The 25972-nt window shown below is 44.0% G+C and overlaps 1 protein-coding gene across 13 annotated transcripts in view; it reads left to right on the top strand.

Annotated features, from left to right (window-relative positions):
- Positions 1 to 25972, top strand: part of SRCIN1 (SRC kinase signaling inhibitor 1) — a 135545-nt gene that overhangs the window by 46254 nt on the left and 63319 nt on the right. For 12 of the 13 annotated variants that reach the window (XM_056816809.1, XM_056816812.1, XM_056816815.1 and 9 more), the window contains one exon: positions 22975 to 23276. In XM_056816809.1, the coding sequence (XP_056672787.1) occupies positions 22975 to 23276 (302 nt within the window). Of the gene's footprint in view, positions 1 to 22035; positions 22187 to 22974; positions 23277 to 25972 lie in introns of those variants that run through there. The other variant, XM_056816805.1, reaches the window with a different exon arrangement.

A 25972-nucleotide genomic window follows, 5' to 3' on the forward strand; every position in this document is an offset into this window, starting at 1 on the left:
GGCAGGTGATTTCTATGGTTACCTCTAGTTCAGTCTATGGATAAATATATATTTTTCTCTTTAAAAAACAAACAAACAGCCTTTATCTTCTATCTTAGTATCAATCCCAAGACAGAAAAGCAAGAAGGAGGTAAGCAATTGGAGTTAAGTGACTTGCCCAGGGCCACACACCTACAAAGTGTTTGGGGTCAGATCTCAGGTCATCCTGATTCCAGGTCTAGTGTTCTATCCACTGTGCTACCTAGCTGCCTACATATTTTCTCTTTGGGAAGAAGATTGAGAAGAGCCAAATTATAAAGAGCTTAAAAGATGGAGTGATCAGGAACTAATTATTTCCCCTCTCTGGGACTCAGTTTCCTTATCTATAAAACGAGTAGCTGATCTCTGTGGTCCCTTCCAGTTCAATCTGTGGGTAAATGTATATTTTCTCTTTGGGGTATGGGTTGAAAGCTATTCTAGCTCACACTGACCTGGGTTTAGACCCAGGGATGGCTGGGTGATTGACCAAACTCTAAAGCATCACATTTCTTTGGCATCTTCTAAGCTCTTTGAAGTCAGAGACTGTCAATCTCTGGGATTTTTCCATAGTGTCTAGAATAGTGCTGGGCCTGTGGGTCCCCATCAATGCTTTTTGTTTGATTCTGGAAAAGCAATTTGAGGTCTTAAGGGCCTTGACAGAAGAATGGGGCTGGCCTTACTGCTCCCCTGCTCTCATTCTGTTCCCTTAGCTTCTTAGTTATTTTTTATTTTAATAGTTTATTTTTCTCCACTTGCATGTAAACTTATTCGTTCTTATGTGAGTTCATCAATAAAGCATACTGCATTTCCCAAAGGCAATGGCTGGAGTGGAAGCCTAGGAAGAGAGAAATGACCTCAGCTCAGTTAACTGGGGGAGATACTTGCTTTTTCTTCATTCTTGGGCTTTGGAACTCAAACACTTGCTCCCTTCCCTTCCCATTTCCTGCTCCCTTCACCTTCCTCCTGAGCCTTCTTTGATTCCAACCTTGGATGTCCCTAAAAACAGAAAATAATGGGATGCAGATTTGGCTGTTTGCTTTCTGCTTGGTTTCCTCAGGATGGGAGAATAATTAACCAGAGAGGTCTTAGCCTTCCACTATTTAATCCACCACCCCCAGAATATAGCAGTCCTTGCCCTTGTCCTCTAGCAGTAGGCAATAGGATGCCAAGGAAAAGAAGCCGAGAGAATGATCTATTTTCATTTGTTTCTTCTGCTCCCTGTGTGAAGAAGGATGGGTCTTCAGCTGGGAAAAGCCTTCCCATGGTCCTGTTAGGAAAGGATTTCAGATGTTGTCAACTTTCAGCCTACTGGGTTAAGTAGGGAGAAAATGTGGCCAGCAAATTCCATGGCAAGACAGAGGTAATGAATCCTAGTGGTTAGAGTGCTAGACTTGGAGTCAGGGAGACCCACCCCAGCCACTTGCTAGCTATGGGCCCTTGAGCAGTCATTGGCCTTTTGTAAGCCTCTGTTTCCTCATCTGTAAAATAGAGATAGTAATGCCACCCAAATGGGCTTTGGAAAGGATCAAATGACATAGGGTAGGTTAGCTAAGTGCTTTGCAAACCTTTAAGCTATTATAAAAGTGAGCTGTTATTATTATTGTCAAAACTTCTCAGTAAATTCCTGAACTAAGAGTCTAGCCATGGGGAAAAGATATGGAGATTGTGGAAACTTGTTTAGAGATAAGGGGGAGCTCCCAGAGTGACTTAGTACTAGTCTGGCCCCAAGGCAGGGGGCCAGACAGGATGAGTGAAGTTTTGTTTCTTTGTTTCTGCTCTTTCCCCAAGATCATTCCCCACTTGGGGGCAGGTGGGTGGCATTTCAGGGAACTTGGGGACCTTAGTGCTGGGTTTCCTGCACACCCCTTCTCTGCTACAGTCTTGGGATATGGACTTCTGCCCAGAGATGCTATGTGGCTGTTAATCCAGCTATTCCTGACATATGCTTTAGCTGTGATTGTGGGACGATGAGTCACAGTGTCTATGCAGTATGTCCAACTTGGCTGTGTCGGAGTGTGCAACTGTTCATCGTGGTATGTGTGCTTGTGAGCATGTGGAGTGTGTGTGTGTGTGTGTGTGTGTGTGTGTGTGTGTGTGTGTGTGTGTGTGTGTGTGGCATAGAGGGAGACAGAGAGACAGGGGCAGAGTAGGATGTAGTCTTTGGTTCAAACCTTTTATTCATTCCTGACTCTTCATGAATGCATTTGAGATTTTCTTGGCAAAAATACTGGAGTGGTTTGCCATTTCTTTCTCGAATTCATTTTATAGATGAGGAAATTGAGGCAAACAGTGAGAAAGAGAAACAGAGACAGAGAGAGAGACAAGGGCAGAATGGGATTTAGGAATGATCCCATAGTCTTTTGTTCAGCCCTTTCAGTCATTCTTGACTCTTCATAAGTGCATTTTGGATTTCCTTGGCAAAGATACTGGAATGGCTTGCCATTTCCTTCATGGGCCCATCTCCCCAGTGAGAGGGTTTGGGGTTTGCTAGCACTTGACAGAACAAAGTCCTGAGTGTCAGCTATCCAGAGGAGGTTGAGTAGTAATTATACCAAAGGAACTTCTCTTTATTTAGAAGAGATGACTGGTCAGGCACAATTCCCATCCTTCCTCTGGATAGCTTCACTTTTAACTTCCTCCCCTGCTCCTATTAATAATAACAGCTGAAATATATAAAATATTTAAGGGTGACAAACGAATGCCCCCATTTATTTAATTTGTACCTCACAACCATCCTATGGCATAAATGGCACAGATAGTCTTAATGCCATTTTATGGATGAGGAAACTCAGAAATCTTAGGCAAATACCAGTATCTAATAGGTGTCTAGGAAAGGATTGGAACCCAGATCTCCTTGCCTCCAAGTCCAGCCCTTTATTCATTATTTTACACTGACTCTCAAACAGATTGAGGAGAAGTCTCTCCCAAGACCACTGGGGAAGGTGATGCCTCTTTCTTCTTACCATTCTAAGGTTTTAGAAGACCATTCCAAAGTCTCATCTTTATCCCTTTTACTATAGTCACTTGGGTGATTTGGTGTGTGTTTTTTTTTTTTAATTTGTTCAATACTTTGTTTAACTTTCCTTGTGATTCTCAGTGTAGGGGAGATCTGGGTGTGTTTGTGTAGCAGCCTCTTCCCCACCCTGCCCCACCCAGGGCACAGCTACCCTGGCCCCCTCCCAGTTGGCAAGGCCAAAACCCCCTGGGCAATGCCAGGGTGTGCTTTGCCAACCTTCTCTGGGTGATGGCAAGTCTGGGAGGGTCTGAGCCTTCCCCTCCCTTTTTCTCTCCATCTCTGCCTGTCTGAGTTCCTCTCCACTGCTTCTCCAAGGAGACAGGGAGCTGACACAACACCTTCCCAGGGAGAATGAGAGAGGCAGAGATGATGTGGAGGAGATGGCTTCTTAATGCCGGTTGGCAATGCGGGGACGTGTCAGGCTTATATTTAGCTGTTTCAGGTTCTGGGTTGGTGACTAGGGGTGATATCCACCACACACACACAGACACACACACACAGACACACACACACACACATACACACACATACACACACACACACACACACACACCTCTGCCTCCATTGCTTCCCCAAGGAAGCCAATTAGCCACATCCTCATTAGCACAACTACTTTAAAAAAATACCACAGTTATAGTTCTTATAGAAATAAGACATTGAGAGAAATGAATGAGGAGTTGGTTTTCTTTGATTTTGTTTCCCTTTCCAATTGGTTTGCATGAATTATTCTCCAGGGGCAGTGGATAGGGTAGGGTAGAGGGGTAGGAATGAACCCATATTCTTTTGTTCAGTCCTGTCTGACGCTTCATTACCCTCATTTTGAATTTTGGCAAAGTAGTTTACCATTTTGTTCTCCAGCTCATTTTGCAGGTAAGGAAATTGAGGCAGACAGAAGTAAGAGATTTGCCCAGGGGCTACATCACTAGGAAACATCTGAGGCTGGATTTGAACTGAGATCTTCCTGACTCCATCCACTGTACCACCTCACTGCTCCTAGAATATTTTAAATAAATTAAAATATATATATATACATATAAAATATAAAAATGTTCTCTTATTCTCATATATGATAAGTGCATTAGAAAGCTACAAAATGCTTCGTGAGGTCTTCGCAGGGGGTGGAGAATCATTAGAAGAATCAGAAAAGGTTTCCAAGAGGAGGTAGCAAATACATTGACCTTTTTTTTTTTAACCCTTGCTCCTTTCTTAGAATCAATACTAAGTAATGGTTCTAAGGCAAAAGAGCAGTAAAGGCTAGGTAATAGGAGTTAAGTGACTTGCCCAGGGTCACACATCCAGGAAGTATCTGAAATCAAATTTGAACCCAGGATCTCCTATCACTATGCCTGACTCTCTATCCACTGAGCCACAGAGCTGCCCTTAAGTGAATCTTTAAAGAGGAGGAAATGATTCTCCCTATGAAAGTGCTTTGAGAAGGAACCTTCCTAATTAGTCTGTGTCTACAGAGGACAAGTACACTCGATCATTTGAGCTCACCAAGCCTGGTAATGGAGCCGTAGGTGATCACCAGTTTAGATAAGTCCTGATCCCTGCCTTAGTAGAACAAAGCCAAGCAGCAGCACATGATGCCTATAATGGCTTTGGAGTTAGGGAACCTGACTTTGGGAAAGTTGATTATGCTCACCTGTAAAATGGAGGGACTAGATTTGTCTCCAAGTTCTCATACAGCTATAGGAACAGAGATCTTGGAGGGCTTCAGAAGCCATCTAGTTCAAATTTATTTTTTTACAGGTGAGGAAACTGAGGCCTAGGGAGGTTAAGGGACTTGTCCAAGGCCATTTAGGTAGCAAGAGTCAGAGGTAAGATTTGAACCTAGGACCTCTGATTCTAGAGCCAGAGTTCTTTCTCTTGGACCACATTACCTCTTACTCAAAATCCTACTATTTTCCTTTAGTCCTTGCTCCCAATCCCAAGACCCAAACTGAGCTAAAGATTCAAAAGCCAGCTCTGTCCTTCATATTCTGTGTGACTTTAAGAAAGTTATTTAAGCACTCTGGGCTTCATTGATTAAAGGGTGGCTGTTAAAAAGAAGAGAAAATTTGGGACAGTTAGGTGGCAAAGTGGATAGAGCACCAGGCCTGAGCTCAGGAGGAACTGGATTCAAATCTGGCCTCAGATACTTCCTAGCTGTGTGACTTTGAGCAAGTCACTTAACTCCCATTGCCTAGCCTTTGTCCTTCTTAGAGTTGTTACTGACAGAAAATAAGAATTTTATTTTTAAAAGGGGAATTTTTCTGAGACTGTTGGAAAGAAAAGACAAATTATTGACCCCTTAGATCCAGGAAATTTAAGTGACTTGCCCAAAGATACAAAGGTAGTGAGTTGTAGAGACAGAATTTGAATCCAGGTCCTTTGACTTAAAAGTTATCACTGCTATTGAACCAGTGGATGTAGGCCTCCATGCTCTAGTGTGATGAATACATTACAAAAGTGTCAAATATTATGGCGAGGTCTTGAGGAAAGGGGTTGTAAAATTATTAACACTCAGAAGAATCAGAGAAGACTTCCTGGAAGAAATAACACGTAAGTTAAGTTGGACTTTATTTTTTTAAACCCTCATCTTCCATCTTAGAATCAATACTGTGTATTGGTTCCAAGGCAAAAGAGCACTAAGGGTGAGGCAATGGGAGTTAAGTGACTTACCCAGGGTCACACAACTAGAAAGTATCTGAGGCCACATTTGAATCTAGGTCTTAACTCTAGGCAGGGCACTCTACCTGTCTCCTGTAAGCTGGACTTTAAAGAATAAGTAGGGAGGGATAGCTAGGTGACTCAGTGGATTGAGAGCCAGGCCTCAGATGGGAGGTCCTGGGTTCAAATTTGACCTCAGACACTTCCTAGCTGTGTGAACCTGGGCAAGTCACGTACTCCTCATTGCCTAGCCCTTATTGCTCTTTTGCCTTGGAACCAATACACAGTATTGACTCTAAGATGTAAGGCAAGGTGTTTTTTTTTTATTTTTAAGGAATGGGAAGGGAAAGCATCCTACAGAGAGAACCATCCTACAAATGCCCAGAGATAGGACAGCTCAGGAATGTACAGGGCCTGGGGAGTGCCACAATTTGGCTAGCTGGAACTGTAGAAGGTGAGCTAACTATACGAGCTAAGGCTGGAGGGTGGGTTCCCCATAAGGAAAAAAAAATCTCCCCTGATATCTGCTCTTCTTTCTTGGGCTAGCCGACAGTGGGGGGTGGGGGGGCAGGTTCTGTGAGATTAGGTCTGTTTTCTGCCCTGTTGCTAAATCTCTCCTGTAGTAGGCTGAGTCTCTTGTGGGGAGGTGGGGTCTGGAGGGAGGGAGGATTCCCCAGACAGAAGCTTTCCGAGAAGCCTTAGTGGGGGTCACGTGGCTTCTCAAGCTGCTTCTTTCTCTACATTTCCAGAGACTGGAGCTCAAAACTTTCTCTTTCTCTAAGGCAGGGGCTCTTTTTTTTAAAAAATATTATTATTATTTTTTTAATTTTACCAATTGCATGTAATAACAAATTTCCACAAAAGTTTTCTAAGTTATATGATCAAACTTGTTTCCCTCCCTCCCTTCCCCTTCAGGAGCTGGCAAGCAATTCTATCTGAGTTATACATGTATTATCACGTAGAACATTTTTCTATATTGTTCATTTTTGTGATTAATCTTATCAAATCAACCCCCCCCACATAAACCCAAATAAACAAGTAATAAATTGTATACTTTGATCTGTATTCCTACTCCCACAGTTCTTTCCTTGGAGGTAGACAGCATTCCCCCCTAAGCCCTTCAGAATTATCCTGGATCTAGAGTAGCCAAGTCTTTCACAGTTGATCATTCCACAATGTTTCAGTTACTGTGTACAATGTTCTCCTGGTTCTGCTTATTTCACTCTGCATCAGTTCGTTAAGTCTATCCAACTCTTTCTGAAGCTCTTTCTGTTCATCATTCTTTATAGCACAATAGCATTCCATCACCATCATATCCCACAACTTGTTCAACGATTCCCCAATTGATGGACATCCCTTTAGTTTCCAATTCTTTGCCATCACAAAAAGTAGCTACAGTATTTTTGTACAAACAAGTCCTTTCTCCTCCCCTCTTTTAAGAAAATATCTTTGAGATACAGACCTAGTAGTGGTATTAAAGTGGATGAAAGGATATGCATTGTCTTATAACCCTTTGGGCATAGTCCCAAATTACCCTCCGGAATGGTGGGATCAGTTCACAACTCCACCAGCAATGCATTAATGTTCCAATTTTGCCACATCCCCTCCAATATTTGCTATTTTCCTCTGCTGTCATATTGTTGAATCTGATAGGTATGAGGTGGTACCTCCGAGTTGTTTTAATTTGCATTTCTCTAATCAGGAGGAATTTAGAGCACATATTGATAGTTTTGATTTTTTCATCTGAAAGCTGCCTGTTCATATCCTTTGACCATTTGTCAACTGGGGAATGACTTGTATTCTTGTAAATTTGACTTCATTCTTTTTTTTTACTTTTTTAAACATTATTTTATTTGGTTATTTATAAACATTATTCATTGGAAACAATTTGACTTCATTCTTTATATATTTGAGAAATAAGACCTTTATCAGAGAAATTTGTTATAAAAATTTCCCCAGTTGTTTCACTTCTAATCTTGGCTACAGTGGTTTTGTTTTTAAAAATATATTATTAATTTAATATAGAGAAAGTTATTCATTGTACATCTTGTAATGTTCTCTATCTCTTGTTTGGCTATAAATTCTTCCCTTCTCCAAAGATCTGACAGATAAATTATTCTATGTTCCCCTAATTTACTTATAATATCATCCTTTATTTCCAAATCATATACCCATTTTGACCTTATCTTGGTATATGGTTTGAGATACTGATCTATGCCTATAAGCAGGGCTTCTTAACCTGAAGTTCATGAACTTGGCTTTAAAATTTGCACACACACACATTGACATTGTATTTCTTTTTCTTTTTTTAAACCTTTACCTTCAGTCTTAGAGTCAATACTGGGTATTGGTTCCAAGGCAAAAGAGCAGTAAGGGCTGGGCAATGGGGGTTAAGTGGATTGCCCAGGGTCACACAGCTAGGAAATATCTGAGGTAAGATTTGAACCTGGGACCTCCAGTCTCTAGGCCTGGCTCTCAATCCATGGAACCATACACCAGCTCCCATTGTATTTCAATATAACTGGTTTCCTTTGTCATGCCATGTATTTTCTCTTATGCATTTTAAAACATTATTCTGAGAAGTGATCCATAGATTTCACCAGGTTGCCAATGACACAAAAAAAAGATAAGAATCCTTGCCCTAAGAGGATGTGGGACTCCTGGGGAACTCTTGGAGGCTACCTGATACTTGCCATCTTCAGGGATGTCCTAGTCAAAGGAAATAAGCCCAGGCTAAAGCAGGAGATCTTGGCAAACTGGACTCCTCCATCTTGTGTTTTCTCATCCTGGCTTCTCTTCTCTCCATACCTTTGTTCATCTTGGAGAGGCAGCAGGATCAGTAGGAGCCTTAAATTGAGAGCCAGAGACCTTATGTCAGAATCTCAAGATTGATCCTTAATTAGATGTGTGACCTTAGAAAAGTCACTTTACACCTCTATATAAAAGGAGTTGGATTAGAATGATCTTTTAGTTTCCTTCCCACCCTAAATCTTATGATCATCTGATTCTCCTAGCCTGGAACAGACCACTACCTTATTCACCCCATTCTTTATTTCCCCATTTCCATTTAGTAACATTTCCAAACTCCTCCATGAAGACTTCCCAGACTTGCTTAGCTGAAAGTGATCTCACTCTTTAAATTTCTCATAGCACCTTGCCTGGACCTCTTGCCACAACCTGCCTTATTTCATGTTTTGTACTCATCTTTCTCCCCCTTTAGATGATAAACTTCTTGAAGTCAGGGTCTACGTTGTGTCTATTTTGTATCTCTAGGACTTCTCCCCAGCCCTCGCTATATACAGTGTACATTGTACATAGCAAGTCTGTAATAATAGGCCAGAATATAGGAAGAACTTCTTGACTTATGAGAATGTTATAGTAAGGAGGAAAATCTGGTATGATGTTGGAGTCTATTCCCATGTCATCCCCCCAAACATTTGGAGAGAGGTCTGGTATAATCTAAATTGGACTGGTAAACTAGCCATGTACATCTCTTAAGCTCTTAAGAGCAGTTAGGAAAAGACTAATATCCCACCATGCGCTGGGAAGCAAGAAATTCAGTAGCTGTGGTGCATATGGCCTTTGAGAAAGAAAAGAGGACAGGGCAGCTCCTTTTGCCCAGAACAGACCAAGTGCAAAAATCCCAGGCTGTGCCAGCCAGAGTTGGGTACAGCCGGAGTAAAGCTTGGCGTGTTCTCCTGTCACATCCTCCAAACCATAGTGGCATGGCTTCATGCCTCCCCTCTGTAGTCCAGATCTCACCCAGAGGATCTCATCCTCAAGCATCAGATTTAGGAGCTAGACATCCTTCCCCAGGCTCTTCCCACCTCCCTGGGACCCAACAGATCACCTAATTTTTCCCAGTTCCCATATCAAGGAGGGAGGCATGGGCTTGGAAGGGGGTATCCAGGGGAAGAGGAAAAAATAGCATTTGCTACTTGTTTTTTCTTTGCTTTTGATCTAGCCACTCTGCAAAGTAGATATGAAAACATTTGATCCAGGGGTAGCAGGTCAAGGATTCATCTTACCTAGAGGAGCTGTGTGTCTCCCCCTTGTCTTCCCTCTATATTCTGAGACCTAGGGATAAGAGACTTCAAATTCGAAGTTTTAGAGGATGTTGTTACACCTATTCCAGCAGGCTCTCAGGCAGGTAAGCCTTCCCCACTCTCACAGCCTTGATGCTGATGAGGCCCTTTAATTAGATTTCCTCTCATTTACCAGCTAAGTGGCCTTTGGTGGGTTTTAAATCTCCCCAAATTGGTTTGTGTTTTTTCCTTTCTATGAGTCTCAGAGTTACTAGCACACTCTTTCTGTGTCCCCCCACCCCCAGACTCCCAAACTGCCTTTTTCTTAAGACTTCTCAGCTGTTTCCCTGGGGGAGTATCTCTGAGCCTCTCCTGACCTTGGTGTCTTCTTGAAAGTGGAAGGACTCAACCCCTTCCTCCCCCAGGTTTGTGGGTATATGGGTGGTGGGGGAGTCTGGAGTCTGGCAGAAGCCAAAGGCTTACCCGATTCCTCCTCAAGTCTGCTAATTTGGTCCCTGAGCCAAAGACAAGGCTAAGGAGAGCATCCTTTTAGCTTTGGCTCTGGGTTGGTGGCAGGGCACGAGGTTGCTGTCCACATCAAGCGGTTTCCAATCCTCATCTATTCCACCTCTTACTCCCAGTCCTCCATAGTTCAAGTCCTCAGATAGGAAGTCTGGAGGAAAGCTGGTCAGTTCTCCTTTCTCACTAGTGTCAGCTAAATAATGGGATCATGAGTAGAGAGACAGCTATATTCATCCCTCTGCCTCTCTGCTGAAATCTTACCACAAATCTTGCTCGACTTCTAGTCAAGTGAGACAATTGTCTGTGTTTAGGGAGACTTTAGGGGAGTAGGGTTTTTAGAACTGGAAGAAATAATTTAATACAACCTTTTTATTTGTATAAATGAGAGGGGGACAGCTGAGTAGCTCAGTGGATTGAGAGCCAGGCCTAGAGATGGGAGGTCCTGGGTTCAAATATGACCCCAGACACTTCCGAGCTGTGTGACATTGGGCAAGTCATTTAACCCCCATTGCCTAGCCCTTCCCTCTCTTCTGCCTTAGAACCTATACACAGTAATGATTCTAAGATGGAAGGTAGGGTTTAAAAAAAAAAGAAATAAATGAGGAAACCAAGACCTAAAGAGGCTAAAGAACTTACCCAAGGTTGTAGCAATAAACCTTAACCTTGTATGGTTAGTCAGAATTTGAACCCGGATCCCTTGACTCCAAATCCATCACTTTTCCTACCACATGAAGGCAGAGAGGAAAGAAATCATGAAACCCTGAAGACTGGTTCTACTACAACTTTGTTATTTAATCTCTAATGGGTCTAAGTTCCTTTCTAATTGATTCATGATCTCACTCTGCACAGTGGCTGTTCCAAATCTTATTTCTCCTCAAGCCTCCCACAATACCCCCTCCCCTAACTTTTCAGCTGAGGATCTTAACCCATACTTCACTGAAAAAGTTGACATCTCTTATGAGCTCCCTCTGTTCCTTTCCTTCTTATTTCATTCATATACCTTCTGCCATAATCTCCTCCTTTACCCATTTCACATGAAGAGAGGGCCCTTATCCTTACCAAGACAAACCCCCCTTTACATGGTCCAGTGATCCCATTCCATCCCATCTTCTTTTTTTTAATTTAAAAAAATTTTCCATGGTTAAATGATTCATGTTTTCTCCCTCTCTTGGAGTTGACAAGCAACTCCACTGGGTTACACACACACACACACACACACACACACACACACACACACACACACACACACACACTCATTCAAACCCATTTCCATATTATTTGTTTTTGTAATAGAGCAATCTTTTAAAACCAAAACCCCAAATCATATGCCCATACAAACAACTGATAAATCATGTTTTCTTCTGTGTTCCTACTCCCATGATTCTTTCCCTAAATGTGGATAGTGTTCTTCTCATAAGTCTCTCAGAATTGTCCTGGATCATTGCATTGCTATTAGTAGCAAAGTCTCCATCCCATCTTCCCCAGCAGATTGTTTTCTCTACCATCCTTTCTCTCTGATCTCTCAGGCTACTCCCCTACTGGCTACAGACATGACTGTGTCTCCTCCATCTTTAAAATGAACTATCCTACTACTATTCCTACTAGCTATCATTACATAGGTTTTCTCCCTTTCATGGCCAAAGTCCTTTGAGAAAGGTGCCCAGCCTAGGTGCTGCACTGTCTTTCCTCTCAACCTTTTCCAAAAGTCCCTGCAATTTGCCTTCTGAACTCATCATTCAACTGAAATGGCTCCCTCCAAAGTCATCACTTCTCTCCCTCTCTCTTTTTAAAACCCTTACCTTCCATCTTGGAGTCAATACTGTGACCCTCCATTGCCTAGCCCTTCAAGGGCTAGGCAATGGGGGTCTGAAGGGCTAGGCAATGGTGGTCAAGTGACTTGCTCAGGGTCACACAGTGGGGAAGTGTCTGGGGTCAGATTTGAACCTAGGACCTCCTGTCTCTAGGCCTGGCTCTCAATCTACTGAGCTACCCAGCTGCCCCCTCATCACTTCTCTTTTAATTGTTCTCATCCTTCTTGACCCCACTGAAGAATTTGAAGTTGTTTATCAGTTTCTCTTCCTGGATATCCTCCCCTATCTCAATTTTTTAATTTTAAGGCACTGTTCTCTTCCAATCCTTTTCCTATCCCTACTTACTATTCCTTTAGGTTGGTTCTTCAGCCATGTGGTATCTGCCAACTGTGGGGGGACTAAAGCACTGTCTGGGTGTCTCTTATTTTTTTTACTCTGTTTTATTTCAATTAATAATCTTGTTAGCTCTCATGATTTCAAATGAAATCTCAGCCCTAGTCTATCTTCTGAGCTCTAGCTCCAATTACCTTTTAGATAGCTCTATGTCCTATAGACATTTGAAATCCAATATATCCAAAACTGAACTTGGGGAAGCTTGGTAGCACAGTAGAGAGAGCACTGGACCTGAGGTCAGGAAGCCTCATCCTCATGAGTTCAAATCCAGTCTCAGACTTAGCCCCATTGTCCTCAGTTGAGCTGGAGAAGAAAATGGCAAACTATTCCAGTATCTTTGCTAAGAAAATCCCAAATGGGATCATAATGAGCCAGACAAGCTGAATTGACTGAAGCACAACCAAAAAAAAAATCAAACTTATTAGCTTTTCCTCCAAGGCCTCAGATTTTCTGAACTGAATTTCTCTTGACAGTAGTCAAGGACAGCATGATTCTTCCAAGTCACTCAGACTCTCAACCTTGGTCTTATTCTCAACTCCTTACTCTCTCCATACATCTTCAATTTTTTAGTCAGACTCTGGCATTATTACCATCACAACATCTCTCAAATATGTCTACTCTCATCCATGCAGCCAACACCCTAGTTGAAGCCCTCATCAGTGGACTATTGCAGTAATTCCAATTGGTCACTCTGTCTCATCTCGCCTAAATCCAATCCATTTTCTACTCAGATGCCAGTGTGATCTTCCTGAAGAATAGATCCAACCATGTCACGATCACCCCCTTCTCGATAGATTCCAGTGGCTCTCTATTGCCTTTATGATCAAAGAGGAAATCTTCTATTTGCCCAAAGAGTCGAGAACATGACCAAACAACAAAAACTTTCTCTATATTTTAAGTGTGTATTTAGTAATTTACATATTATCTTACCTAATAGAATGTGGTCTTCTTGTGGGCAGGAACTATTTTTTTGCATTTCTCTATATCTCCAGTATTTAGCATAGCACCAGGCATATAGCAAGCTTTTAATAAATGCTTACTAAATAATTGACTGACACCTTCCAATCCTTACCATCTAACCTCAGTATCTCATACATTTATAACTGGAAGGGACTTTAAAGATGACATAGTCTAGGGCAGCTAAATGACTCAGTAGATAGAGAGCCAGGTCTGGAGTCAGGAGGTCCTGGGTTCAAATGTGACCTCAGACTTTGTAGATGTATGACTCTGGACAAGTCAATTAACCCCATTTGCCTAGCCCTTACCTCTCTTCTGCCTTAGAACGGATACTTAGTATTAGTAGCGCTTCCAAGATGGAAGGTAAGGGTACTAAAAGAATAAAATAAAAAAGATAATTGAGTCTAATCCATAGTCATGCAGATAACAAGTAGGAGAATCAGGATTCTCTAGGCTTGGCTCTCAATCTACTGAGCCACATAGCTTCCTCTGAGCCAGGATTCTTAACAAAATTATAATAACCAGCTTCAAGCTGGCCAGTACAGGGTGTCCCAAGATCTTGGTAAAGTTTGGAGCTATTAAAGCTTAAGTAGCTTTGTTTAAAGTGACTTTAAAAAAAAAACTCTTACCTTCCCTCTTAGAATGGATACAAAATATTGGTTCCAAGGCAGAAAAGAGTGGTAAGGATGATGGACAACTGGAGTTAAGTGACTTGCCCATAACCACATAGCTAGGAAGTATCTGCAGCCAGATTTGAAATCAGATCCTCCTGACTTCAGACCTGGTGCTCAATCCACTGAGCCACCAGTTGCCCCTGAAGTGACTTTTTGAAAGGAGAACTTCCCCACTAGATATTGCTAGTATTTGAGGTAGCATCTGAGTACAGATCTTCCTGATTTCAAGGCCAATGTTCTATCCACTTAGCCGCCTATTTGCTTCAAGCCACCTTTCTTTAAATCCTTCCTTCTCCTGCACTTCTGAGGATCTCACCTTTTTGATTGCCTTTTATTTGCCCTATTGATAAAATGATGCTAATAGGGGCAGCTGGGTGGCTTAGTGAATAGAGATCCAGGCATGGAGACAGGAGGTCCAGGGTTCAAAACTGGCCTCAGAAACTTCCTGTGTGACCCTGGGCAAGTCACTTGACCACTTACCATTTTTCTCCTTGGAACCAGTACTTAGTATTAATTCTGAGGCAGAGGGTATAGATTTTTTAAAATGGTGCTCATAACATTTGTACTCCCTACCTCATATTTGTGCTGTGAGGAAAATGCTTTCTGAAGCATTTAAAGTAGTTTTGAATGGGAGTATCCCATCTACTCCCTTGTTTTCTCCCATCTCCAAAGATGTCAGATATCTTGAGGTCTGGTCCTGATCAGAAGGAAGGTGGGAACATTCCAGCTCAGTAGGAGCCATTCAGCAGAATGGCTCCTCTCCTTCCCCCTAATTTTAGAACCAGGAGATGGCCTTGCATTCATGAGGATAGTGATTTTTGTCTTCTGATCCTTCACTTCCCTCCTTGCCTGTCCTCTCCTGCCCTCCCCTCAACCTTTCTGCTGCTCTTGTTGGAAAGACAGGCAGCTCATCAGGGCGACAGCAGCGGGCATTAGCCATTTGGAGGGATATTACACAGGAATGTTTACAGAAAGGCAATTGCCTGGAAAATAACTTGGGCTTCTGTGGTATGGTGGAAAAGATAGTTTTAGGGGGAAAAAAACATGCACACTCACAAGGACCCAGAGGAACAAATAGACCCAGGAATGGGCACCCACACAGACACCCAGAAACACATATCTGTAGCCCCAGGATTTCAAAAAAACAGGTGCAAAAGTATGAGTGCACACATAATTACATGTAGATTTCCCTCATAGTTAAACCCATGGGGGCAACTGGGTGGCTCAGTGGACTGAGAGCCAGGCCTAGAGATGGGAGGTCTGAAATTCAAATCTGGCCTCAGATACTTCCTAGCTGTGTGACCCTGGGCAAGTCACTTAACCCCATTGCCTAGCCCTTACTGCTCTTCTGCCTTAGAACCAATACACAGTATTGATTCCAAGACAGAAGGTAAGGGTTTAAAAAAAAAACCATGAAGGAATAAAGGGGAGGTCAAGAGAATCCCCTGCCTTGGGGTATCACCATCAAGGTCTTGGCCAATACTTGGCCAGTGGCTTTCATGTATGTCCTTTTTGTTTTGTTTTGTTTTGAACCCTTAGTATTAATTCTAAGACAGAAGAGCAACAAGGAAGGGCTAGGCAAATAGGACTAAATGATTTGACAAGGTCACACAACTAGAAAGTAGCTGAGTTTAGATATGAACCCAAGTCTTCCTGACTACAGACATGACATTCTATTCAATGTGCTACTTAGCTCCCCCTTTCATACTCTTCCATCAGATTTGCCTGGAGATCTGGGTTCTAGTCCTAGCTCAATGCTAATATTCTGTACTGTTGGATAAGTCACTTCTCTCTCTCTCTTTTAAAAAAAAAAATAAAGTCTTACCTTCTGCCTTGGAATCCATACTGTGTATTAGTTTTCAAGGCAGAAGAGTGGTAAGGACTAGGTAATAGGGGTCAAGTGACTTGCCCAGGGTCACACAGCTGGGAAGTATCTGAGTCCAGATTTGAACCCAGGATCTCCCTCCTCTAAGCCTGACTCTCAATCCATTGAACCACCCAACTGCCCCCACTTTCCTTCTTCAAGGCTCATGTATGTAAAATGAGAGGACTGGACTAGGTATCCTTAAAAGTTACATTGAACCATTCCAGCTAGAATGGCTTAAATCACTTGGTGAACTCTGTCCTGACCTAGAGACTCTCTGGTAGGTGCCTTTTGCTAGAGGGGGCAGAGAGTAAGCAGAGGGCTTCCTGATGGAGCCATCACCCACAATTGGCCCTGGCAGCAGCCTTAGGGCTTCCCTGGGGCTGAGCCACAGACTCCCATTGGATGATTCTGGGACTTATTACTCCTGCTGTGGATGCTGGAGGGAACTTGGGCAGAGCAGGGAAGCCAGGGTTCAAGAGTGTTGGGCTAGGAAGACAATTTGATTATCTTAAAGATTATCCTTCCCTTCTTGATTGAGGCCTTATTGGGCTTCTGTCTAATTTGGGCCACTCTTCACTCTCTCCTTACCTCTCCTATCACCCCTTTCCTCCAGTTTATTCCCTTGCCACCTATCTGCTGGCATACCCAGCTGTTGATTTGGGCACATAGTAGAACTGACATGCTTGGCACAAAGTGGTACTCACACCCAATCTTTATACTCTTTTCCTAGGCACTATCTCCTTCCCATTCCCACCAAGGAATTTTAGCAAAGGGGTAAAATTGTGGGGTATCCTGGATTGAGGGAGTGGCAGATTCAGGAGGCTAGGAAAGCTTTGGGTGCTTGGACTCTAGGGATTGACAGAGGTCTCAGATTTGGAAATCTCTCAAACCTGCTTTTTTCAGGAGACAAAGGAATTTGGGTTCTTGAATCCTAAGGACCTTGGTCAGGACTTTGACAGAAGCTGGAGTTGAGGGTTCACTCTGGGACCTGGATGGGTAGTGAGAGAAAGAGACCTGTTTTCTATCAGTTCTTTTATTTTGTTATTTTCTCCACTTTTCCATATCCTTTCTTCCTCTCCCTATTTGCTTCCTTTAATGAAGTCTTGCTTTTGATGGATTGATTTCTTATTTTATTTTTCCTTTCCTATTTTCCTGGCTTCCTTCTCTTTTTTCCTCCCCTTTCTTCTCTGTTCCTCTTCAGTCTCCTTTCTTTCCTTTCTCCCCTCTCTCTAATTCCCTCTCTCTCCCTCTTCCCCCTACCCCTCTCTTCTCTCCTGTTTTTTTCTTTCTCTTTGCTTCCTTCTTCTCCTTCTCTCTTCCCTCCCTTTCTCTTCTATCTTCTTTTTCTCTCACCTCTCTTTCTCTTCCTTCCTTTTTCTCTTCTCTCCTTCTCTTCTTTCCCTTTTGTTTTCTCTCTCACTTCTCTCCTCTTTCTCTTTTCCTTTCTAATTTCTTTTCTTTTCTTCCTCTTCTCCCTCCCCTCCTCTCCTTCCTCTCACTCCTTTCTCCTTTCCCCCCTCTCCTTGATTCCTCCCCAAATCCAGCATTTTGGATGATCCATTTTGGAACATCATTGTGTGACAGCCAGAAGAGGGAGCAGATTGTGAAATCTAGGGTAAAGACAAGGTGTAGTCTGATAGCCTACTAGATCTTTTAATTAACAATTTGTGAATTTAATTTTAATCATGAGTTTATAATTATCTTATATTAAACAATATAGTCTAAGTGATAAAATAAGTCAAATCCATAAATATACTCTTAATTTTATGTTTTTGCTTGGGCCCTATACTGGGCCTTTATTCTGATCAATGCCACTTGGGGAGGGAGAGCATTTCTCCTTTGTTCTATCCTTCCCCAACAATTTCTGTCATAGTCCCCCTCCCCTTCCCCCATAACTCACCAGTAGAGCTCGAGGGTGGGCCTCAGCAGTGCCAAGAGCCCGTGGCAAATTCCAGCCCCCCCCCTCCAACACACACTGAAGGCCTTTCCCTAAAGTACCCAGCACCAGTGACTCAAAAATAACAGGTGTTGATTTGCATATTGCTTTGCATACAATTTGTATATTATTCATTGACCGAGAGTAGAGAAATTCTCCCAGCCCCACCCTCTGGCTCTGGCCCCTCTCTCCCCAAGCTCTCCCCAGTTCCTTTCCTTAGGGGAGGGGGCACAGGTTCAAAACCCCTTTCCAGTCTTTGTCTGCCTTCTGGTATAGCCTGCCCAGATCCTGGGTCACACTGGACAGTGCTGGGCTAGGAAGATGGGAGGTGGGCTGCTGTGTCGTTGCCCTCAGCTGCAGCCCTGTGGCCAGTCTCTTTCTATTTTCTCCCTACTCTCCACCCCCAATGTAACCAGAAACATTGATTTGGTGTCTTAGGGGTTGTGGCCTCGATCAAGTTGCCTGATACATTGGAATCGATTTCTCTAGTCATTTGGAGCTATTCATCGAGGGAAGGAGGGAGGAAGGACCACACAGTCCCCCTGTGGTGGTGGTGGGGAGAGATAAGGGGAGGGGAGACTCAAAGGAGAAGGTGGAAGGTTACCTTTGATTTCTCTCTGGACCTGGCACCACAGGGTTATGAAATTGCAGCCCCCCCCCCCCCTTTCTCCTCCTACCAACTTCCCAGCCCTTTTTCCTCTGCAGGAAGTGAAGAGGGGATGGAGAGGAGGAAACGACCCTTCAGTATTTGGAAGAATTGCCCTTTCCCTTGCTGGTGTAAGGATGTGATAAACTAACCCAATGTGATGGATAACCTGCCCAAGGCTAGCCTGGCATTCCCCAAGGATGCCAGGCACAGCTGTTCACTGACCCTAACGGCAAAGATCCTTGGAAACTTGGTACATAGCCTGGGGGGGTCTCTATGTCTCTCCTCTTTCTCACCCCCTTCCCCTCCAATGTTCCTCCTCTTCCTCCCAGGGTCCATCAGGATGAGCCCTAGGATTCCTGGAGTATCTTTCTTCCAGGGGCCTAGAGATCATCACTAGCCATTCTCTTCTTCCTCTCCAGTCTCCTGTCCTTCACTCTTCCAGGTGTTGGGAGGGTGGGGGTTAGGCTCGGGCAGGCACAGCAGTGGTTAATTCAGCTTTAGGCAGAGATGCTGCCCAGCGGCCGCGACCCTGCCTCCTTACTTTGGGAAGAGGAAGGGTAGGGCGGGCACGGTCCCAGGCGGGGCGATCTCCTAACCGCCTCCGCAGCCGACGCCGAGGTCCTCCCAGCTCTTTCGAGTGGCTGCCACGCTCCCCGAGCCCCCTCCCCAGCCCGGGGCCAGAGATTTATGGGACTGCAGTCATAAAGTGGGGCTGGGAGAGCCGTCGGATTGGCTTGCAGCCGCTGCTCCCATGGTCCCCCAGCCCACCCCACTCGCTCTGTCCGACCCTGGGCCCCTGGGCCCTTGGGAGGGGGCTTGGGTCTGTCTCCCTTCTCCAGCCCTGGCCTCACCCCCCCCACCCCCACCCCCGGGGCTTGAGGCGGCTCGGCCCCTGCGCAATAGCAGCTGGGGTAGGGTCTGAGGGAGGAGGGCAGGCCCGGGCTCCCGGGACTTCTAACCTCTGCGGCCCCTCACCTGCTCACACCCCCACTCTGCCGATCCTGTCTTGGTAAGCGGCTGCCTCCGAAATTTCCAGTTTGGCCCCATAGCTCTGGGGAACTGAGGAAAAGGGACAGTGCAACCTGGGGGAAAGGAGCCGGGGGCTGCCCAGGGCATGTGTGTGTGTATGTGGGGGGGGGGCGTGCTGGGTGAGGGAGAGTGGAAAGGGAGAGTGTGGCAGGGGGGGAAATCTGGGGGAGGAGCTTTTTCTCCACCCCACCCCACCCCCACCCCCACCCCCAACTCTGCTTCTCACTACAAGGAATGTGTCTCTTTTTTATTCTCTTCTTCTGGATCTAAGATCTTTCGGAAGGGGGAGAAGACAGGGCAGAGGGAAGGAGAGTAATTGGAAGAGGTTTAGCCATCTGGATTAGGATTCTGGTTACTTCTCCCAATCCCTTCCACCACGACTGCTCACTTCTTTAGTCATTGAAGGAGGGGGGGGGGATTGGGGCTTCTTTTCATCATCATATAGAAAGCCAAGATGCCAGGGAGAAGTCCCAGGGGTTAGATGGGGAAGCATCTGTCTTTGTGTCCAGCTAAAGTGTTGGCTATAGGCACATTGCCACTGAGCTCTCAGAGAAGCATAGAACTCTTATGCCTAGACAGGAGCGGGCTTACCCACATTGCTGCCGTCCAACTCCCCAGAGGTGAAGGGTGAAGGTCAGAGCAGATGGGGAAGGGTCCTCTCCTATCATAAGTATTCAACTCATGTCTCTCTCCCTCCCCTTCTCTTCCCCACTTTTGTGGGGCAAGATGGTAGGGGGGGAAACTGGATATGGAGACAAAAAAACCTGGCTTAATACTCCAGGCTCTGCTACTTACATATATGCCACTTTCCCTCTCTGGGCTTCCATTTCCTCACCTATAAAATGGATGGGTTAGACAAGATCATCTCTAAGGACCCTACCAGCTCTAAATTCCATAATAATGCAATGATCTTAATGGACTGACCCTGGACTAACAATAAGTATAGACTTAACCCAAGCAATGTTAAATTCTCTCTCTAAAAACCTCCTATTCCTTGTGGGTCAGAAAGCAGCCTGGACTGGGTCAGAGCTAATGAATGGTGGTTAAGTGGAGGAGGAGATGAGGGATAGAGAGAATCTGGAGAGGGCTGGCACTAAGCAAGCATTAAGACTTCTAAGCAATTTCTCTTCTCTCTCTGTCTCTCTGTCTCTGTCTCTTTCTCTCTCTGCCTCTGTCCCTCCTTTTCTTCTTTCTGTCTGTCTCTTTACATCTCTCTGTCTCTCTCTCCCCCATTCTTCCTCTCTTTTAAACTCCTTCCTTCCCTTTCCTTTCTCTCTTCCTCCCTCTCTTTTCCTTCTTTCTCTTGCCTTCTCTCCCCTTCTTCCTTCTCTCCCTTCTTCTCCCTTCCCCTCCCCTTAGTATCCTCCATTCCCACACTCCAAGGAAGTGGTTCAGCAAATAAGTCTCCCAGGTAAACTTACCCAATTACTTTGTGAGAGAGTGAGGGAACTCAGAGAAGGCATATGAGGTTGTGTGTGTATCTTGTCTCACCAAAGAAGTAAATTTTCCAAGGTAAAGGCTAGGTCCTGCAATTCCAGTTTGTTCCTTATAGTGCCCAGCATATAGGATCATGTGATTTAAGGTCATAAGGGACCTCAGAGACCATTTTACAGATGGGTAAACTGAGGCTCAGAAGAGTATATTGCTTAGATCATACAAGTAGTAAGTAGATGAGCCCAAGGTCCTCTAATTCTGAATTCAATGCTCTTCCCATCATACTACATAGACTTCCAAAGACAGTACTCAATAAATACTTGATGGATAGATTAGAGATAAACTAGTCTGGTTTATGTGAATGTATTTAGAGGATAAGAGGGAGGGGGACAGAGCCATAATGGATGTTTGATTATATATTATTATGCCTAAGGCTCCATGTAAAACTGTAAATAGAAGATTGGTGTGAGAAGAGAAGGCAAAGTTGAAAACGGGGCATCTTCTGGCTGGGTGTGGGGCAGTAGGTGAGCATAGGTGCTAATTGGCACCCTGGAGGCTTACAGTAGGCACCAAGGTGCCAGATGGTATGGTAAGAAATAATGGCTTCTGCTGGACAATGGAGGTGGGGATCATGAACTGGTTACAGAGGAATGACTGAATTGAGTGGAACCAGGGGAGTTAGTATCAAAGTGGGTATTTGTTAAACAGAAGGGTTAGTCTTAATGGTGGTGACAAGGTGTGTGTGTGTGTGTGTGTGTGTGTGTGTGTGTGTGTGTGTGTGTGGGTGCGTGCGCGCCAGTGGATGAGATAGCCACCCCAACCCTCGGCCTATTCTTTTCTTTTTCTTGTGCTTTCTCCATGTTGTATGTTTTCCTGTCAGTCTGCACCTTTTTCCCCCAAGTAGAACCAACCTGGAGGATGGGATGGGATAGGGTGGATCCAAATGAAGCGAGGGGCCCTAGGACTAAAATTGTTCTGTCTGCTTTCTCCTTCTTCTCATTGTCCTTTGTCATTAGTTTCTCTCTTGTTTGTCCTTCTGTCCGTCTCTCTCTTGGGAGGGGAAGGGGATGAAGACTGGGAGGGGAACCCCACAACTTTTTTTTTCTCTCTGGGAATCACCCCAAGTGCTCTGTACCCCTAACCCCAAGACTCATGGTCTCTTCTTGGACTTTCTACAGTGCCCTTACCCAATCTCCCCTAAAGGTAATAGCAGTTGTGACTCATATATGATGGATTAAGAAGCAGAAAAAAAGCAGGAATAAGGTCTAGCCCAGTCCCTAGAGGGAAAATGCTTGAAGAAAATTTCCTTTTTTACCTTTCAGAAGGATTATTTTCAAATATATCCCTTTCTGCATTCAGCCCCACCAAGAAAATAGTATAGTGGAAAAAACATTCTCTGGAGTCAGAAGAGCTCAATTCAAATCCTACCTCTGATGCTACTGCCCCCTACCTTCTTGAACAAGTCACAATCCTCAATTTCAGTTCCCTCATCCATAAGATGAGAGGGTTAGACTAGGTGACCTTTGAGGTCCCTTTGACCTCTAGGTCTCTGATCCTTTTATCCTAACAAAGAGATAAGGGACAGCTAGGTAGCACAGTGAGAGTGCCAGACCTGAAGTTAGAAGGACTTGGGTTCAAATCTGGCCTCAGACATTTCCTAGCTAGGTGACTCTGGACAAGTCACTTTGCCCCAATTATCTAGCTCTTACTGTTCTTCTGCCTTGGAATGCATACTTAGTATTGATCCCAAGACAAAAGATAAGGGTTTAAAATTAAAAGAAAAGAAATATATAAGATCAGCTTGAGTGAAGTGAGGAGTAGCTGAAGAAATCGAGCCATGTTCCACTCACTTCCAATATGAGCTCTTTTTTTTTCCTACCAAGATTTCTTCTTCCCCTTCTCCTAGTCAACAGAGGTGGGGAGCATTGAGTAGGCCATTTTTGACCCTGTCTGTGCCCTCCTCTTTCTTCCCTCCTCCCTACCCCATGCAGATCCTGAGCGGAGCAGCCCCCCGATGCTGTCTGCAGATGATGCGGAGTACCCAAGAGAGTACCGGACCCTTGGGGGTGGGGGAAGTGGGGGGAGTGGGGGCCGGCGCTTCTCCAATGTGGGGCTTGTGCACACTTCTGAGAGGAGGCATACCGTGATTGCAGCCCAGAGTCTGGAGGCACTCAGTGGGTTGCAGAAGGCAGATGCAGAGCGCAAGCGAGATGCCTTCATGGATCACCTGAAGAGCAAGTACCCTCAGCATGCCCTTGCCCTCCGAGGTCAGCAGGACAGACTCCGGGAACAGGTAAGAGGCTATGGTAGTCATGGAATGTTCAAAAGGGCTTCTGGGGGTGCTGACGTTTCACTAAAAGGGTTCCTAAGAGTCACTGATCCTCCAAGCTTGAGTGCCTTCCAGAGTTGAACTTTGAGAACCAAACAGTCTCAGAAGATAGTTTGGCAATTGACACTGGGATTACCTCTTAAAGTTCAATTTTGCTGGACCTCTAGGTGGCTGGGAGAAAACGTAATCCTGCTTGCCTTTCCCAGAGGAGGCAGATGCCATGGCCCTGTGGCCTGGTATTCACCAGGATAGTTGGCTGGCTTGGAAAAGAATGCTGTTCCACTCTATACTTTGTGTCAGTTTGGGGGATAAGTGAGAGGTCAGTTGGGAAAAAAGAGGCTTTTTAAAGGACAGAACTCTCCCTATCCCCTGTGCCAAATGGGGAGCCATGTGGTGGATAGGGTGTCTGGGGTCCAAGAACTCCAGCTATCAGGTAGTCTGGTGTCTGAGCTGGAAGAGTTTATGGTTGGCCCGGTACCTGCTCTGGGCCTGTTACCTTGGATTTTTTTAGGAGAAAGGCTGAGTTGACCTTTTGGTGTTGGGCATGAAGGCTTCCATTGTCAGGGACAGGATTAGGGTATCTCCTTACCCTCTTTCTACCATCTCCCCACCATATGCTCTCTGATTTCAAGCACATGTCTTTTTCTCTCCCCCTATTCTTCAGTTTTATGACAGTTGTGTGAGGAATCCTGGGCAAGGAAGGAAATGGGCTCTCTGTCAATAAATCTTACTAGGTAGGCATTCATCCAAAGTAATAGATTGACTGATCATAATTTGCTTTCTGGTTCTTGAGTGTCACTGGGATCTCACCTCTTTATTGCTATATGAGCTCACCAATCCAATCCTTGCCTACCCTATCATGGATGCCTTCTTCTTTCCTCTTGTCTTCTCTGGGAAAAAGATGCTGGTTTTGCAAAGGGGCTTTATTAGCATTAAGGAAAAATAACAATAAAAAAGCATAGAATTATTAAATTGTAAAGCATTAAGACTAGCTAACATTAGAAATGCTGGATGATCTGAGTGCAAGTTCTGGTTCTTCCTTCTTTCCTTCTCAGTTTCCTTACCAGTAAAATGGGGAGTGGGTTAGGGGATATCTTAAGACTTGCCACTGGGGCAGTGAAACACTTTCCTGGCTCAATGGCCCCTCTCTTCCTGTCTACCTAGTTCACCTTACTTAGAGAAGATCCCCTTTGCATCCTTCCCCTAAATGGAGCAACACAACACCTGGTTCTTTCTCTTATCTAAAAACTATAGCCCTTTCTGTCTTCTCCCAGTAAAATAGGCTTGTGGACAAAGGTTCCAGTTCCATTGATTGGGTCATAGATGGGCTCCCCCATGGGGAATCTTTTTTTGTACATTTCTTCTATCTTATATATTATGGAAAACTAACCTACATATACAGTTCTCACAAATGATAAGGGAAGGGGCATTTCTTGGAAAATTCAGGGGGCTGGGTGAGAATTGGAGGTGGGGCTGGAAAATATTTTTGATCTCCAAGGAGGTTTCTTTATTTGCTAATCTAAGGCTTCTTGTAAGGAGGGAGACAGAGCCTAGGAATAGGTCATCTTGTCTTTCCCCTTATTGTTATTGTGAGAGGGCTGTCCTTTAAACTGTCTCTGTATCTCTAGCTCATGTGTTCCTGAAAAAGCATCTCTCCAGTTTGCCAGTAAAGAAGTCTTTCATGAGTCTAACTTGTGACTAGAGTTTGGGAAATATTGGAGTCAGCCTGATATGCTGGTGTACCAAATTTCCAGTCCCTAATCCCCTTGGACTTTCCTCTCTCTTGCTTGACATCCCTTGGCATGAAATGATGGAAAGAGTGATGGATTTAGAGTTGAGTTTTTAGGTTCAAATCCCAATTTTGACTTCTCAATGCTGCATGCGTGACCATGGGCTTACCTCTCTGGACCTTGGTTTCGTCATATTTTTTCCCCTTCAGCTTCACCTTTAAAATGGGGAACAGGGTTGGAGTTGGTCTCTAAGATGCCATGCAGCACTGCAACACAAAATCATAGAATTAGATTCGGAAGGAACATTATCTGAATGGTCCGGACTAGAAGGCATGTGGCAGTGAATAGAAAGAAAGAAGTTAGCTGATTGCTAGCTCTAGCTTTGCCACTTTTTAACCTTTAGAATCTGTTTTCTCATATGTAAAATGGGGGAACTGGATAAGCTCAATGATTCTTAACTTTTTTAGTTTTTATATCATGGAACCTCTTGAAATCCTCAGAAAAAAAATTTTTTTGTATAAAATATATATTTATATAAGTATATTACATTTTTAGTCTATTTTCATATGTTATAGTTTATTATATATTTATATATAAATTCTTTTACTTATAAAATACCTTTGTACATAAAATATTTTATATAAAATCTTTTAGATACCAAAAGCAAAATAAATATGGTAAACAAGAAAACTAATTACATTGAAATAGGGTTGTCAAAATATATATTTTTTAAACTAGTTCTTGGACTGCAAGGTTAAAAACAACTGGATGAGAGAGTCTCTAAAATTCCTCTTCCAAATCTGATGTTCTATGTTTCCTTCTCACCCAAATATAGGGCACATAGTTCCCCTAAACTTTGTCTCTAAAAACCTAAAAGCAGCCTATAATTATCTTTAATTATTGGGATGTAGTAATATATAGACATTTATC

Source organism: Monodelphis domestica, chromosome 2 (genome assembly GCF_027887165.1).
Source record: "Monodelphis domestica isolate mMonDom1 chromosome 2, mMonDom1.pri, whole genome shotgun sequence".
Taxonomy (NCBI): Eukaryota; Metazoa; Chordata; class Mammalia; order Didelphimorphia; family Didelphidae; genus Monodelphis; species Monodelphis domestica.